At 40.9% G+C, this 18,725-nt stretch overlaps 1 protein-coding gene across 1 annotated transcript in view; it reads left to right on the top strand.

The window, feature by feature from the left end:
• Acadl (acyl-CoA dehydrogenase long chain) overlaps positions 1-14,536 on the top strand; it is a 44,061-nt gene extending 29,525 nt beyond the window's left edge. The window contains exons 8-11 of the mRNA XM_006974965.4: positions 725-838; positions 7,577-7,704; positions 8,976-9,062; positions 13,866-14,536. Of these exons, the coding sequence (XP_006975027.1) occupies positions 725-838; positions 7,577-7,704; positions 8,976-9,062; positions 13,866-13,959 (423 nt within the window). The 3' untranslated portion in view covers positions 13,960-14,536. The remainder of the gene's footprint in view (positions 1-724; positions 839-7,576; positions 7,705-8,975; positions 9,063-13,865) is intronic.
• Positions 14,537-18,725: the final 4,189 nt, after the last annotated feature.

Raw genomic sequence — 18,725 nt, forward strand, 5'->3', positions numbered from 1 at the left:
CAGGATCCAACCAAGACGTAACAAAAGTAAGGAAAACAGGAACTTTATTTCTGTCATTCTTCCTTGGAATGATTCCGGCTTCGTCTTAAGTGAAGAACTTGTAGCTCTTTGTAAAGAAACATCATCGAGAACGTGTGGCAGGTTGTAAATAACTGTGACTCAGAGGGGAAAAGGGGTTAAGACAGAAAAATCTGTCCCATTGCAGTCTTTGAGCCTGTGCTTTGGGATCGGAATTGCCTAATGGTTGGCGCTTCCATGCGAGTATATGTGCATTCACCTGGTGGTGGCTATGGACATGAAATTGACAAAAGCCAATGACTCCAGTAGTAAAGTAGAATACAGAAATCCCCAGCATGGTGGGATTCGGTGACTAAAGCTCTGTTTGCACTAATTGGTAGAATTTGAACTGCGTACTTGAAGATGTTGTGGGACAATGCGCCACCGATGCGTTGTTCTGTAGTAGATAATGAGGGAAAACAACCAACGTGGGAGTTGATTACATCTGTGTGGTTAGGACAGTATGGTTAAAAACCAGACACCTTAGCATTTTTCTTCACTGTGTTATGACCACAGACCTCCGTGGGAGCCTTTTCTTAGCGCTAAGATGTAAAGTTAGAACTTTAATCTTTAGTGGTTTGTTATAAAAAATTATTTATAGGACTTGCTGAAATGGTATGAAAATCGTTTATGTAATAATGCTAACGACTTAATTTTGGGGCTCTAGGAAAGGCTGTTAATTGCAGATTTGGCCATTTCTGCCTGTGAGTTCATGTTTGAAGAAACCAGGAACTATGTTAAGCAGAGGAAAGCTTTTGGGAAAACAGTTGCACACATACAGGTAAGTGTGTCCTCACAGCCGCGCTTCTGTTTATCAAGGTAGTCGGCTCAGCTGGGCCAGGGTCAAAGGTTAATTGAGCAATATTGATGCAAGCTGGTGTTAGAAGAAGGCACGAGATGCCTAAGGAAATCCTGAGTGGGAATGCTAAGGTGAGAAGAGGGCCCAGGGCAGAGTCCCGAGGAGACTAAGATTTGGCGGTGACATAGAAGAGGCAGACCCTGCAAGAAGCAAAGGAAGAAAGGAGAAGAGAAAAGGCAGGTGGGGGAGGCTTACGGCAGAGGCCAGCAGGGAAGACTTCAGCAGGGGTGACATGGACGGTTGGACTCTCTGCTTTCCTGTGTCAACCGGACAATCCCCCTGCTGGTGGTACTACTCACTGGCAGACTCAGGGTTGGCGTTAGGTTGGATCTTTTTGAAGTAGAACGGCCCTGGTGCAGCATCTTTGTGAAGGGAGAGGTAGAAACGGAAACAGCTTCGTAGCGCTACAGAAACGGCCTTGTGGCATTTACGGTCAAGTGCATTACGGTCAAGTGCAGCTGACGTCCTCACGTAGCTCCTGAAATCTCAGGAGCAAGTCAAGGCAAGTTGTGTTCTGAAAGAAATATTTTCCTGTTTGCAGATTCTAGAAATTCATTTAATGTGCAAAACTGTAAGGTCTTACTATTAACAATTTTTGAAGTTTGTAAGACTTATGTTTATTTACAATATTTACAAGTGGAGATAATATTTTTTTTTTCTGTTTGCAAATAAAATTAGTACCTGCCTTGTGCGATTACTGTAAGGATTTGATGGGGCACTATATATAAAATACTTGGAATATTGTTGCCATGGGCATGTGCACACACACATACACACACACACACACACACACACACGCACACACACACGCACACATGCACAAAATAAGTGAATAATAAAATAAATCTCTAAAATACACTACCCAGATTTCCTGAATGATTCACCAAGCATGTGACTAGACATTTAACCATAAAGAAAGCAGCAACTGATCAGTACTCTTGTTCCATAAAAGAAAGGGATTCCTTTAAAATGGAGTCATGGGGCTGGTGAGATGGCTCAGCGAGCAAACGTACTTGCCAACAAGCCTGACGACGACTGTGAGTCTCAGAACCCACGGGGTAGAACGACAGAACTGACTCCTGACGATTGTGACCTCAACTCAGGCACTGTGGCATGTTTGTGCCCACAGACATACCTACGTACATACACACGTACAAGAAAGAAATGCATATAATTTAAAATATAGTCATGTGCTATATAACAATGTAGTCATCAGCGATGGACTGCAAATACGACCTGGTGATAGAACATTCACAACATGGTAGCTCAGTACGAGATGGTGGAGATGCTGGTGTAAGCAGTCTATCGGTCATGTAGACACGTAGTGCATTTGTTCAATTAGGCAGTACATAATACTTATGATAAATTTATTGCTTATGTATTATGCTACACTCATTGTCATTGTCTTGGGCTACATTACTTCTTTCATTAAAGGAAGTTTACCTTAAAATAATATGTTGTGCCAGCAGAATCCTTGGACTCCACATGTCTCTTGCTCACTTGTCTCTTGCTTTTCAAGATGCTTTGCCAAACGTGTGACCGGTACCACTCAGGTTTCTTTTGATACACTGTGGCTCAGACAATGGGGGAATTGTGTAATGGCCTGTTACGTAAAGCGGTTCACCGTGTTAAGCAATGCATGACTGTGCTTCATTTTCATAGCAAGGAGATGAGTGGTTGCGTGCCTGTTTTCAAAGCATGTGCCGTTTGTTACTTTCCTACACAAGGAAAGTAATTCACTGGGTTTCAGTAGGTAACAATAGTAATCTTCAGTCAGTGGTTCTCTGCCTGGGGGTCGCAACCCCAAGGGTCAAAGGACTCATTCACAGGGATCAAATACCAGATATAGCATATATCAGATATTTGCATTGCAATTTATAAGAGTGGCAAAAGTACAGCTCGGAAGTAGCAATGAAATAATTTTATGGTTGAGGGGTCACTTCAACTTGAGGAACTGTGTTCAAGGGTTGCAACATGAGGAAAGGGGAGAACCACTAATCTAGATACTTGTGTGTGGGTGTGTATGGGTGGAGGATGGGTGGGTGTATGCTGTGCGTGATGAGTATGTGCATGAATGTGTGCAGGTGGGTACGCCTGTGTATACATGTATGGAGGCCAGAGGTTGGCTGAGTATTTTTTCTCTATTGCTTTCCAGCTCATTTTTTTGAGACAAGGTCTGTTACTGAATCTGGCACTGTTTTGGCTAGAGTGCCTAGCCAGGGAACCCTGGCAGTCCACCTGTCTTTACATCCCGCTGTGTGAGGGTTACAGGGATGTACTACCACGCCTGGCTTTTATGGGTTTACTGAGGAATCTAAACAGCTTACGGAGGATGCTCTTTACTCACTGAGCATCTCACCAGCGCCCTACAGCTTCCTATTTTTTATGTAAAGTAGTATTGTTTTCGTAGGAAGTGTATGTTGAGATTTCTTTCAGTTTTCTTTAGTAAGTATCTTTGAATAATATTTTCATAGTTCAAGTTAGAAATGCATGCAGAGAAGACAGATGACTAATACATCCCTGTATCTTTTTTTTTTTTTTTTTTTGGTTTTTCGAGACAGGGTTTCTCTGTGTAGCTTTGCACCTTTCCTGGAACTAACTTGGTAGCCCAGGCTGGCCTCGAACTCACAGAGATCCGCCTGGCTCTGCCTCCCGAGTGCTGGGATTAAAGGCTTGCACCCCCACTGCCCGGCATATCTTTTAATCTAGAACTGGCTGCACTCTGGTTCTAACTATTAACGGAAATAGATAACCTGTACATACCACATTATATTGGCTAAATGCTACTTTCACATAATTATGTTCTTTTTATAATTCTTGAATCCTGTGTACATATTGGCTTTTTGGCCCACTCCGGTACATGTCACAAAAATCATTTCCTTTTTAGACTAGAGTATTACCATAATAATGAAGCAGGTGTTACATGTGCACTCTAGGGGTAAGACCACAGCTCATGATTTACCCTGAAATAGCTGATAAAACAGTATAATTACGGTGTTAAAAATAACAATAATATATATCATTTATTAACTGCTTTCCATTTCTTAAACACTGTTTAATGCAGCTTTATCTTTTTCTTCATAACTGTGTATAACAGTTATTACTATTATCTTTATTAATAAAGTAGCTAAGGCAGAGAGGTTAAGTAAACTAAATGACACAGATGTTCTATGTCTAGAACTTACATTCTCTTAAAAGTTTTATTAGTGTATGTGTATAGGTGTTTGTCTGCATGTATGTCCTTACGCCATGTGGTTTTCTGTGCCTGGTGCCCATGGAAGTCAACAGAGGGTAACAGAACTGGAGTTATGGATGTTTGTGAGCCACCATGTGGGTGCTGGGAACTGAACTTGGGTCTCTGGAAGAACAGTCAGTGCACTTAACTGCAGAGCTCTCTCTCCAGCCACAGAGTTACATTCTGTGCTGTTGTGTTGTCTTTGAGACAGGGTCTCTCTGGGTAGCCCGGGCTGAGCTGGGATTCGCTTTGTAGACCGGCTGTCCTTGAACTCTGAGAGATCACCTGCTTCCCAAGTGCTGGGATTAAGGATATGTATCACCATGCCTGGATAGAACCTACATTTTAGTCATACTATGTTTAAAATGGAAGGTCCTCTTTTCTTCCTGTTTCCTTCACCTGTGGGCAGTGAAGTGAAGATGGAATGGTATTCTTTTCTAACTAAGGTCTGCGTCATTTTTTATGTGGTACATACTATTGATTTTAAAGACAAACTATTATGGGAAAGAAATAGGAATAGGAAAAAAATGTCTTTTTCATCAATGTCTTCAAATAAACTATTCCAAAGACCTTAAATATGGCATTAATGAACAGTAAGTTTAGGTAGCAAACCGAGTTTGGTGGTTTTTTTTTAGCAGTTAACTCATAATACTTGCTAATAATGACTCACAGTTTTACTTCTTGCCTTGGTAACCATTCCAAGGTATCTTCAAATCCTAAAACTCTAAGATGTCATTTATTGCTTAATATTTTTTTAAATTACATTTTTAGTTTGTTTATTCTCTCTCTCTCTCCCTCCCCGTGTGTGTGTGTGTGTGTGTGTGTGTGTGTGTATGTGTGTGTGTGTGAGAGAGAGAGAGAGAGACAGAGACAGAGACAGAGACAGAGAGATAGAGAGACAGAGGGAGACAGACAGACAGATAGACAGAGGGAGACAGAGAGACAGAGACAGGGGCTCATAGAGTATAAGCTGGCCTTGAACTCCTGACCCCCTACCTCTGCCTCTCCAGCACTGGAATTTCAGACTCAGGCCACTGTGCGTGGCTAAGATTTCTCTCTCAATCTGAGCTGCTGCACTTTTTACTGTTAGCAAATATCAGTGACCGTTAAGAGAGACACTCCTGTGAGCACGTCGGTCATTCATGAAAAGCACCCTCCCCGTGATGGGTGATGCAATCGTTAGCAGCCATTCGCTGGAGAGTGGTTTCAGAAAGCATGGTGCTGTCTCTGGTGTAGTACAAAGGGCAGTTCTGTTCACTGGCTCCCGGTTCAATGCCAGGAATATGTAAATATTTAATCTCTTTATCTCCAGACAGTAAATTACGTGCTCTTGGCAGTGTTCGTTATTTTTAGACCTCTGGACCCAGTGCGTGTGCTGCAGTAAGAATTTTAAGTGGGTCTGGATTTTAGCTCCAGCTTCTAGAAGCTCCCGGCGTTTGTGTGGAATAGCTTACACGGGAGAGAGACCTTTGACCTTTTCATATTCTAAATACTGCACGAAGCCTCATCCGTAACATCATACAGGGGCAACTGTTCCTGAGAACAGTCTGATTTTCCTCCCCATCCGAGCTTTTTTCTCTCAAGGGAAATGTTAGATAGTGTCGTGGATTTAAGCCAGCAGTAGACCTAGGCTTCAGGATCCAGGGTTTTTGATGTCTAGAGAAAATTATTTGATCACTCTTTCAGATTTTTCTCTCTGTAAACTAGAATGTATAAGGCAGGAGGGGGAACTCTATGCTGAGTAAGGTAGAGATTTGGCCAAAGGACATTTAGCGTTAGAAAAGGAGATAGAAAAAGTGTGGACATGCCAGCATGCTCCACGTCGGAGGCCCGAACTCACAGGTGGAGGTGGGCTGCTGCTGGCCTTGCTACAGCTTGGTTTTGGAATCACTAGATGCCAGTTACACTTTCTAGAAGAGGGTGGGGCAAATCTGCAAGAAGACACTTGACTTGGTTTTTTTGTTTGTTTGTTTGGTTTTGGTTTTTCGAGACAGGGTTTCTCTGTGTAGCTTTGCGCCTTTCCTGGAACTCACTTGGTAGCCCAGGCTGGCCTCGAACTCACAGAGATTCACCTGGCTCTGCCTCCCGAGTGCTGGGATTAAAGGCATGCGCCACCACCCCCCGGCTAACACTTGGTTTTATCAACACAAGAGCTGATACACCCGTGAGGTATCTGCCCCTCAAAGCTCCCACTCCATCTGACTTACCCAGCTCTCACCTGGGCCCGCCATTGTTCTCTTCCCAGTCTTTGATTTTCCAAGAATGAAAAACACCAAAATTGTACCCGGCACTGCACTGGTCACCCTGAAAATTCAGCATTAGATCCAATATCCCCCAAGAGACTGTTCCCACAGCCTCCTTTGAGAACTCAAGCCTGCCTTAGGACCCTGAAGCATAAGGTTCATTTCTAAGTGTTCAGCGTAGCCACCACAGGTGTGCCTGCCATTGGCCACAATGGATGTCTCCTACACCCCACAGCAGCGAGATCAAATTGTAACTTCCTCAAGGAAGTGAGTGGCAGCTGGCCACAGATGGGTCTCAGGCCTCAGTTAGAATAGGGGTGTGCTTTTGGAGGCTCTGCCCATGTCCAAGCCAGTGTCCTGAAGGAGGTTTAAGAGCTGGTGCTAGCGAGAACAGACGTAAACTCAAAGCTCAGGGTGTGAGAGCCAAGACATAGTGAAATTGAACTTAATGAAAGGAAGACCAATCAGGAACAATTGAGAATGGTCTAAATAGAATGATCTCTAAGCTTACTGTTGGCTGTCTCTGGGCAGCAGGAGAGGGTAGATATGTAGTTATTAATGCTTGCAAATAGGGCCATTCAGAACTAGTTGGAGGCTACATGAGATGCTTCAGGGGATGGGAGATCTCGGCTGTAGGTCCCTGGAGTTTGGTCTCTGCCTGTTCAGTTTCCATTATCAGTACTGTGATTACTAACCTAATAAGTATTGGATGATGTGTATGTGATTAGATAAATCCATCTTGCCCCTCTAGCGTGTTATTTTACTATTTCACTTTAAGCCAAAGCGGCACAGTGGGGAAATGCAGGTCCTTAATTTCATTAATGCACAGTAAATCCTGTTGACCCTCCCGAGGAAACTGGGTGTCTTAGCAGCTGCAGGCAACAGCTCCTACCACAAGGTGGCGCTCACACATTAACTCACGATGTTCTTTAAGCCATTCATTCCCTTTAAATCACGCCAGGCATTTACCTACTTTGGAATCATTTGCTACAGTGTTTTAAATGCTAAGGTGCAGGGTTTTTCTTTTTTTCTTTTTTCATTTAAGTTAACATATGCGCTTTAATTGGAAGAAACCCCCCCACAGTTCCACTTTTGTTTTGTTTAAAAAAATGTTACTGTTATGTAATCATTGGAGGTGCGGAGTTGCGATCTGTACTTCTAACACGCCCTTTTCGTCTCCAGACGGTGCAGCATAAACTAGCAGAATTAAAAACACACATATGTGTAACCAGAGCTTTTGTGGACAGCTGCCTGCAGTTGCATGAAGCAAAACGTCTGGATTCTGGCACAGCTTCCATGGCAAAATATTGGTATGCACATTACTGTAATTAAAATGTGGTGTCTGTTCAGCCGGCTATGGGATTTTGCCAGCCTTTAAACTCATCCTTGAAGGTGTTCAAGGAAGACATCTGTAAGTGAAAAATAGCATCAAAAAAAAAAAAAATCTGGAAAGTCCCATTGGGTTTGTTTATAATGTCCTAAAAATTGTTCAAGTTGGTATGTAACTCATAACTTGCTATTAAAAGTAAAATATTAAGAGCCTGAAGGAGGATCGGTGAGTAATTCACATTCAAGTCCTATGTTTAATTTCAAATCACCTAAAGAATGGCAGCAAAGGGAGACAGAAAGAATAAAAGGATAAAATTTGGGAGTCTTGCAGTGTCGAATTCCATTAAATAACTCCAACTAAATTTAATTCTCTAGGGACAGCATTATATTATCCGGGAAATGTTTAGGTTGGATAGAATGTGAGGTGTTTTCCAGATCTAAGAAAAAATGCTGAAGCATTGACTGTCTGGCCAAAGTCCTGGAGAGTTTAGAAAAACTTGCATTTGAATTGAGGATGATTAACAGTGGTGTTAAAGGTGAGCTAGAGAGCAGACCCCTGTAAAGTTTTTATGTGTTTTAAGGTACAAGTGTGGTTTAAATCAGATGTTGGAATGGGTATTGGTTTCCTTAAAGAAGAGGAAAAAAAAATTATTTCATCTCACTAGCCCAAAAGCAGCCTAGAAAACATTCCCATTGTTATTTATTAACTCAAGTTGAGTTCAGTCATTACTAGACAAGGGAAATATGCAGAATGGTACTTTGTGTAATGATTTTATAATGATAGGATTACAAGATTAAAATGGAATGTGAAATTAACATGAACTTACACTTTGGGCTTGGGGGAGATATTTTACATTTATGACAAGTTTCTTGGCTTATGGGAAAAAGTATAAAAAAGAATTTTATGTATTTTGGGGAAGAGGATTTTGCACAGCTATGGCCTTGTTCTTGAACATACCAGGCTTATGGACATAATGGTGCTGGATATTAAAAGATAGTTTATAAATTGTTGAGTAGTGAGAAAGCTTTTTTAGAGGCAAGGTTTCCTGCATCAAGGGCGGCCTTCTACCCACTTCGTAGCAAAGGCTCGCCTTGAACTTTTGATCCTCCTGCCTCTGTCTCCTGAGTGTTGGGTTACAGGCATACACCACCATCCCAGTTCTATGTGGTAGGGGTTTGATCCTAAGGGCTTGTGAGTACTCTACCAACTGAACTCTTATCTCTTTTTCTGCTTGTTATTTTGATCATCTAGGGCATCTGAATTGCAAAACAGTGTAGCTTATGACTGCGTCCAACTCCATGGAGGCTGGGGATACATGTGGGAGTACCCGATTGCAAAGTAAGTATGCTGGTTCTACAATGCTTCTTTCCTTCCCTTCCCTCTCCCTTCCTCCCCCAAAACCCCTTTCTCTCTGATAGGGTCCTATTGTATAACCCTGTCTGGCCAGGCTAGCCTCAGACTCCCACAGCTCTACCTGCCTCTGCCTCAAATGCTGGTATTAATGGTGTGCACCACCACCACATCCAGCCTATGATGCCTTCGTTACTTTCTTTATTTAAAAAAAAGGTGATTTTTTTTTAATTAAAAATAGATTTTTTTTCATACAATATATTCTGATTTAGGTTTCCTCTTCCCTAACTCCTCCCAGATCCTCCCCACCACCCAAACCCACACCCTTTCTTTCTCGATTTCCTTACTATGAGCATTTTTGTTTGTTTTGGTTTTTTGAGACAGGGTTTCTCTGTAGTTTTGGTTGCCTGTCCTGGATCTCGCTCTGTAGACCAGGCTGGACTTGAACTCACAGAGAGATCTTCCTGCCTCTGCCTCTGGAGTACTGGTATTAAAGGCATGCGCTGCCACCACCTGGCTGATGCTTTTTTAAGGATATGGAGAAAGGAAATTTTCCTTACTCTGCCTTAAATGGCAAATATACAGGGAGTCTGTATTTTCTGTGAATATATTTATGGAAATAGAAGTGGCCTTATTTTATTAGCTTCTCGTTAGGATTTTATTTTTAAAGGAAATGAAGACTCTAGTGTACTTTTAAATATGATGCATGGCTTTAAAAGATATACCACTTAAAAATCTCATTCCTTAATTTATTCGTATTTCCCCCTTCTATCTATCTGTCTGCCTGCCTGTCTGTCTGTCTGTCTGTCTCTCTCTGTATTACTAACTCTTTTTATTGGTGTGATAAAATACCCTAACAAAACCTCCTGAAGGGAGAGAAGGGTTGAGTTTGGCTCACAGTTTGAGAATATCACCCGTTGGAGTGGGGCTGTCCTGGCTGCAGGAGCCTGAGTGGGCGATCAGGGGTCAGGTTGGACCTGAGGTTAGGAAGCAGGGCATGAAGGATCCTGCTGCTCAGATGATGGCCTCCTCTGTGGGCAGTCCAGGACCCAAGCCCGGGGAATGATACCACCTTCCTTTGGAGTGAGTCTTCCACCTCAGTTTACCCAGTTGAGACAGTCTCTCACAGGCATGCCCCAAGGCTGACGTAATACAAATAACGCCTCACAGTTACATCAGGAAGCTTGTGTCTTTCCGGATTTTGTCAAGTTGATAATCAGAATTGGCCATCATAGAAATTGAACTGAGGGCTGTCTGTACACATGTTGGACAAGCAATTTGCCACTGACCACCATCCCTAGCTACTTTTTAAGCAACAACAACAAAGTAGCAATGCAGAATGATTCACTTGCATAGAAGAAGAATTAACATATCATGCCTTAAGAATCTTGCTTGTGAAATAAAAGTGTTTTTCTGAATGGAATTCTATCTTTAAGAAAAATAAGCCAGGCGGTGATGGCACACACCTTTAATCCCAGCACTCGGGAGGCAGAGCCAGGAGGATCTCTGTGAGTTTGAGGCCAGCCTGGTCTACAAAGAGAGTTCCAGGACAGGCTCCAAAGCTACACAGAGAAACCCTGTCTCAAAAAACCAAAAACCAAAAACAACCAAACAAACAAACAAAAAAGAAAGAAAAAGAAAGAAAAATAAAAATAGAGATGCTTCTTTTTAGTGGGTTATATATGAATTTCCTCAGATAGACACAGTAGCAGTTACAATTTAAACAATGTCTTCCTCCTTCACTGTTTCCCTTCACTGTTCTCATCTCCTTCTCATCACCTCTTGCCTCTCCTTCACTCTTCCTTATCATCTTAGAAAATATTTTTCCTCTTAATGGTATATTCAGGGGGGGCTGGAGAGACGGCTCAGAGGTTGAGAGCACTGGTTGCTTTTCCAGAGGTCCCGAGTTCAATTCCCAGCAACCACATGATGGCTCACAACCATCTATGAGATTTGGTGCCTTCTTCTGGCATATAGGCACACATGCCAGAACATTGTATACATAATAAATAAATAAATCTTTTTAAAAAAAACCCAGTATATTCAGTTTATAGAAATTGCCCAAGGAAGTTTTTGATAAATACACATAAACACCGGCTTTAGTTCTGAGTATGAGAGTAGGAATGTTATAGGCTTCTAAAAAGTTTTCCTAATTTTTTACCTGGATATCAAACAAATGCCTACTCACACTGTTAGCCGTATACGTTTGAATGCCCCACTCTAACACGCCTAAGTGGCGGTATCCCTTGGGTTTCTAATCCTTATTGAGGAACATGAACGTTTTCTTGCCGTTTCGCTAAGAATAGAAGTACCTGCGTAGGTATAACTTGCTAATTCTAGAGTTATCACCCAGCTTAGAAGCTTTACTTCCTGTAATTTATAACTTTATGATAAACTCACAATCAATCAAGGGTTTTTCTCTCTGAGAGAGAACATAAGCATGAACTTGTTTTTCCGAATAAATCCTTTGTCTTAGACTTCCGTGTGTCCTTTCAGAACTCCTTCAGGTGGGCCTTGGTCACAGTAGAGCTCCCTTTGTAGATCCTGTGTCGTCATGAAATAGAAGCGAGGCTTTGCATTCTGCTCGCCCAGAGGTTATCATCCGTGGGGTTTTTCCTGTGCATTTTTGATTTGGCAGCGGTCATCCATCCTATTTATATGAGGGCTTTGTGGGAGAAATGATAATGCATGTTTATAGCTGTGTGCTTGTAACGGCTGCTGGGAATGTAGGCATGCCTCGGTTCAGTGTCTGTGTGGCTCAGTTTATGTTCTAAGAAAGGCATGCCAAGTGAAGAGAAGTCAAGGTTATAGGGTGCCATAAGCTGGGGTGTCTGCTGTCTTGGAGTCCATTGCTTTAAGTCAGTAGCAAGAAAAACCTGGGAACCCATGACTTACAGTTTCTACTTTCAGCTCGGGAGACTTGAACTCCTTTAAGAAATACTAATCACCGGCCTTGCCTGACTTTCCAGTTCAAAGAGTATGCGAATCATTTATCTAGAAAGCTTTCTTTCCCCCAAAGATGTGGGAAATCCTGATTGCACAAAAGCCAATCACACCTTAGACAGTATATAGCTATAGTTTATACAGACTTTGATTTAAGAATTAATCATCCAACTTGTGATTCTTATAACTGCCCCCAGATTAAGCTCCATTTAGTGTGGGGGTGGGGGAGGTGGAGAAAGTGATAGATAAGTTATTGAGTCTTGGCTTTATAGGTAAAAGGGGTGTTTTGTTCCCTTTTTAGAATTTGTAGATAGCTAATTCTTGGCATGTGGGTTGATTTTAGTTTTACTAAGTTTCACTTTAGACCCTTGAAGCTTTCTTTAGCCGTTCTAGGTGGAGGAGGTGAGACAGAAAACTTCACTACAGTTAAACATTTCTCTACTGCCTTTCTCTGTTAATCTTAGTAGAGTCAATTTAATTAGTAACTTATGAAAAGTCTGCTGGTCTGTCATTACATATCCTGGTAGAACTCCTTTAATGTGAAAATAAATACCCAACCCAGCTCAAAAATGTCTGAAGCATTGGGATTGCCTGGGTAGGCTGGAATGCTAGGAAAGTCTTCAGAGGATGCGAGTGCTTGGTTTTGTAGAGGACAACAAAATCTTCCTGGGGTTGGGGGTGGGCTTTATATATCTCAGAAAGAACCGGGAGCCCTAATTCCCTTTCTAATGTGGTTCATCCCATAGGTAAATATTAAATGAGGGCCTACTTATCTGCAAGGTACCCTGGGAAATGGGGAAAAGTATAAATTCAAAGTTGGTCATATGCCGAGAAATTAGCACATTTTGTCTTAGAAATTAAATAATTGAAGCCCCAATTTTATATTGAAAGAAAGAAAGGTCTTAAATTTTCCTGCCATGAAAAGTCTGGGGCTTCAATCACTAGCTCTACAGGACTGGGACAACGAAAGTATTGTGACCTAATAAAAGTTCGCTTGCCAAAGAGGCGAGACACCTACATTCTTGTTCCAGTCGGACAATTATCTGTTATGCCACCAGTAAATGGTAATCATTAATTAGCAAATGCATCAGCCTCTCTAAATCTCCTTTTTTTTTTTAAGCCAGAGGGCTGAAGGGAGAGGAGAAAGGGTGAGAACAGATAGATGGCTGCTACCACAGCTGTCTAAAGTGAGTCCTAAGGCTGGAGCTGGGGCTCCGTGGTGGAGCTCTCAGCTATCAAGATCCTGGGTTCAGGGCCCCTGTTAGGCAGGGTTCTCTCCCAGCAGCAGAACGAGAGAAAAGTGAACCCCTGGTTGTGTGTGCATGACTGTGTGGGTCTCAGTGGGTTCAGCCACTTAGGACTTTAATCCCAGCTGTGACAAGAGTGACTATTAATCATCCCCCCCCAGAATAAGCTACTTGTTAACTTCTGGGGGAAAAATAGCTTTTTTAAACATCAGGGGTGCTTGTAGTGATGACATTAAAAGAAATGTCTGGAAATGAGTAATTTTTTTCCCCTTAAGGTTAGGGGATTTCAACTTTCTGGGGAGACTAAAAGATAAGAAACTAAGATGCTCCGTGTACTTCTAAACATAGACTTTTCAAGTTGTTATATATGCTCAGTTTTATAAAATTAAGTTAGTGTTCCTGGGTTGTTTTGAGTTGTAATATCTTAATGGCTTTTCGAACACCAATCTAGTGTGAATACAGTACTGAAAAAACCAGTTATTTGTAAGGAGCTCTTACTGCTTAGAGTTCCTTAACTAAACAATTAGTAATTATCTGGAAAGATAGAATTTGAAAATTTTACCATGTTTGTATGAATTCAACTCTCTTCTAATTTTTCTAGGGCTTATGTGGATGCTCGGGTTCAGCCAATCTACGGTGGTACCAATGAAATAATGAGAGAGCTGATCGCAAGACAGATCGTCAGTGACAGCTAGACATCTGTCTGCACCCTGGAATCCTATTATATACAGCTAATCTGGATTCAAATCTACTTGAGATAAAATGTAACCTGGAAAGGGGGGAAAGAGTCAAGCTGTTTTTATGTATGATTGTTACAGAGGAAGAAATAAAACACAAAGAGTAACACAGGAAAAAGAAAAATTTTGAACCCAAAGAGTCTAAAGTTATGCTGTAAAAGGTTTAACCTTTTTTTTATACAGTGAATATTGAAGATTTTCTAACTTGAGAGCCTTAATGTCTTACTTGTCTTTCAAATTCTGAAGAGCATAAATTGCTTTGATCCTTAAAGTTGAGGCAGAAATAATTTTATATTCTTATAACATTAATAATACTTACAGACTTTGAAAGGGCAAGATAATTGTAACTCTAGAGAGTCATTTCAGCTACTTTTTGTTCCAAATTCCCTAGAACATTGGTTTCTACCATCTTACCACAACCCTGTGCTCTTTACGTAATGAATGGAACCCTTTCTTCAGAAAAGAACGAACTGTGGACTGTACACTTAGAGGCAATTATGTATCCATTAAAAATAAAGTAAAACTTTAAAACAAATCATGTGTTGAATGTGTATGAGGCACTGAAAATTGAGAATGTGTTCTGATGTGATTGCATAGTTTCTTAGGTGAGATATGTGGGCTTTCAACAGATCCCATTCAGTTTAATTTAAATATTAACTCAACATCCTTAAATTCAAAATGTTTGGTAGGTACCAAAGCAAAGCCTTTTATTTTCAACAGTGTGATTTATTTATATTTACTAAATATTGTGCATCTTCTATAAACTAGGCTGTTAAAAATGTTGGAAAGCAAGCATGGAGTAATCCTCCTATGAACTAGTCGTAATAGAATTTAAATATTCCAGCCAAGCTAAGTATAATAGAAGTAAGCCTTTAAAACATGAGTGTAGGGCTGGAGAGACAATTCAGTGGTTAAGAGCACTGGCTGTTCTTCCAAAGGTCTTAAAGTTCAATTCCCAGCAACCACATGGTATCTCACAACCATCTATAATGGGATCTGAAGCTCTCTCTGGCATGCATGCAGATGGTGTACTCATACCTAACAAAATATCTAAACAAATAAAATTTTAAAAAAATATAAGTGGGAAAATCATATTTGAGACTTACATAATTATTATGAAAAATAAAGTCATTAGTTTATAAACTGACATTTCAGTAGTTTGATTCTTCTGGCACATAGTGATAACAGTGAAAAGATTTAAAATGAAAAGACATTCTTGTTCGACTTCCAGAAACATAAACACTACTTTATTCCCACAAATGAGTATAGCAGATGAGAGGTGGGATCTTTTGATATTCCTTTCTTCATAATTCACAGCTTTAGTTTCTTGAACAGAACTTGGCATGGTTGCCAGATTAGGTCTTTTTTATATGCACTTATTAACATAAGAAGGGTTCAAATTGTTTTATTTATTTTTTGAGAAAACTCACTATGTAGTCTTGGCTGGTCTGGAAAAGCTATAGCTATATAGACCAGGCTGGCCTGGAACTCATGGTGATCTGCTTGCCCTGCCTCCTCTTCCAAGTGCAGGGATTAAAGGTATGTGCCACTAAGGCAGGCTCAAATTCTTTTTTAAAAATGAGAATTTGTTTTTAATTATGGCTATGTGTGTGTGAATATGTGCATGTTAGTGCAGGTACCCACAGAGACCAGAAAGGTATTAGATCCTCTGGAACTAAAGTTATAGGCAGTTGTGAGCTCCCCAGGATGGGTGCTGGGAATCGAACTCTGGGTCCTGTGCAGAAACAGCAAGCGCGCAACCACTGAGCCATCCTTCCAGTCCCTAAAGTAAATTCTTATTGCATTTGCAACTTGGACCTTCCTCCTGCCAAGAGGAGCTTTAAAGGAGTTGCTAGACTCTCCCTTACCCCTTTGGCCTCTTCAAGTCTACAATGCGGAGGAAGACAGCCCTGGATGTGAATGCATATTCTTCCTTTAGAACTTAGAATTCATAACCTTATTTTTAAAAGAATCAGAATGTGCTCTTCGGTTTTGCATTTGGCGTTCCCGTCTTAAATAGCTATTCTCTGTGCTCTGTTTGTGTGGCTTCGGGAGTAGTGTCCCCTAGGGAAGAAATTTATCATCCAAATCCCACGCAGTGCTGAGTGTTCAAGAAACAATAAATAATAACAACGCTCAAAAGAGCAAGCTGGGCAAGCAGAAGGAAGCACTGCTTTGTAAATATTAATGAGAATTTAAAGGCTTGGTTAATTTTGTTTGGAGGCTGCGATTTGTAGGATCAAAAAATTACTGCTTTAAAATTCCCCTTTTCCCTTTACTTCCTGATGGTGTCATTGAAAACTGCTTTGAGTTGCTGTTTTAAAATCTGACTGCAAATCTTTACTAACCTAGTAATCTCAGTAGTTTATTGCTGAAAGTACACGATTTCTAGATTTTTTTTTCCATGTCAGTATTATTTTTAGCACATGCAGCATCTATTTATTTGGAGTCATTGGAAAAATTTGACATTGAGATTGAAATCAACTGCAGGTCTGTGTCTCTTGCTTTATAATACATGTTGAAAAAATACTATCTTTCAAATGTTTGTTTTCCAGAAAGATTTCTGGAGAGCTATAAATATACTAAAGATAGCATACATAATATAACTAACCTCCAGTTTAGATTTTCAGTTGTTATCATAGACATTTTCCCCCTCGAGTCTTTTGAAGCAAGTCCCAGATTTAATGTCATTTTATACACATATGTACTCCAGAATTCATATGTAACAGATGAAATTGTTTTGTTTTTTTACATCTAGCCAGAATGCTATTCTCATACTGCAGAAACTTCAATTTAGCGTGTAATTCTAGGATTATTTATAAATGTCTCCTGATTATATAAAAATGCCTTTTTTGTTGTTGTTGTTGGTTTGTTTAAATTGGGATCTAAGCAAGACCTACAAATTCTATTTTGAGAGTTGAAGCGGTTAAGAACAGGTATTGTCTCCCAGAGGACCAGTTACATACATCCTCAGCATCCAAATCAGGTGGTTCACAACCGCCTGTAACTCCAGGGGATCCTACACCACCATCTGGCCTACACTGGCACGCCATGCATATAAAACACACACACACACACACACACACACACACACACACACACACACACACACACGCCGACAAAAAAAAAAAAAAAAAACAGCTTTGGTTGTATCAACCCTTAAATTTCTTGTATTAGAGTTACCCTATCTTTTTTTTTCTCCTTATCTCTTTTAAAATAATGTATATTTTTTTCCTTTGATTTTATGTACTCTAAAATTGCTTTTTGCAGCTCTCCGGATTTTAGCATATATAGATTTTTTATTTCAGTTCTCATAGATTCATGCAGCTCTAACTACAACCAGGATACAGAACAGTTTTGCACCCTCCCCCCCAAAAAAATGTCCCTTGCCCTCTTTATGGTCATAGCTTCCCATACCTTCAGCCCCTGGCACCCCCTGATCTGGTCTTTGTCATCATGGTTCTGTCATTTTGAGACAATGATAGAAACGGAACTATACAGCACGTAACCTTTTGAGAACATCCCTGTCTTAGAAAACTGCACTTAAGATTCATCCATTTTGCATGAATCAATAGCTTTCTCCTCTTTGGTGTTAAGCAGTATCTCCGTGTGGGTATACCACAGTTGATTTATTATTCATTCCCCTTTGCAAGGAGAGCTTGGTCCAGGTTAAAGTTAAATCTAGCTTCTTGTTAAGGTTAAATTCCCAGGACGGAGCTGTTGAATTGCATGTATAAAAACACTGCAAACTCTTTTTCCAGAGATCTGTACCATTTACCTTCTAACCATCCACTTAAGAGTTCCAATTGCTCTAAATATTCACCTTTTTATATTAGCTATGATAAAAGGCATTTACTGATGTCTCATTAAAACTTTTTGATTAATTTTAATATTATGCACATGAATGTTTTGTCTGCATGTGTATTTGGGTACCATGTGTGTGCCTGGTGGGCATGGGGCCCTGAAGAGGTCATTCGATTTCCTAGAACTGGAGTTACAGGTGGTTGTGAGCTGCCATGAGGGTGCTGGGCACCGAACCTGGTTTCTCTGAAAGAGCAACAACTGCTGTTAACCACTGAACCATCTCTTCAGCCCCTCGATGTCTCATGGTTTTATTTTGTTGTTGTTGTTGTTGTTTTCCTGAGACAGGGTTTCTCCATGTAGTTTTGGTGTCTATCCTGAATCTCGCTCTGTTGACCAGGCTGGCCTTAAACTCACAGAGATCAGTCTGGCTCTGCCTCGGAGTGCTGGGATTAAAGGCATGAGCCTCCGCCGCCCAGCTAGGAAGCTTTTCTTATGCTTATCTTCTACCTGTTTCCTTTGATGAGTTCTCTCAAGTCTTTTACCCATTTTGGTGGGGAAGGTTGTTTTCTTAATGTTGAGCTTGGAGAGTTTCTCTGTTTTAGGTTTTGTGAAACACAGGCCAAAGCCAGGCTCGCTCGCTCTCTCTCTCTCTCTCTCTCTCTCTCTCTCTCTCTCTCTCTCTCTCTCTCTCTCTCTCTCTCTCTCTCTGTGTGTGTGTGTGTGTGTGTGTGCGCTAGTAGTGGGTGTTTTTAGATTCAGATTGTTGCTAGCAGAGAAAGTAAAGAAAAGTAGCTAAAAGTGCCACTTCCAAGTGTCCTTCATGCAGAGTGAAGTGAAACAAACAGATGACCCTGTTGCTAAAGAGCCCATTCCCTGATGCTGCTAAGCACTTTCCAGGTATGCCTTAAGGGTGATGAGGC

The sequence above is a fragment of the Peromyscus maniculatus genome, chromosome 13 (assembly GCF_049852395.1).
Source record: "Peromyscus maniculatus bairdii isolate BWxNUB_F1_BW_parent chromosome 13, HU_Pman_BW_mat_3.1, whole genome shotgun sequence".
NCBI classification, from domain to species: domain Eukaryota; kingdom Metazoa; phylum Chordata; class Mammalia; order Rodentia; family Cricetidae; genus Peromyscus; species Peromyscus maniculatus.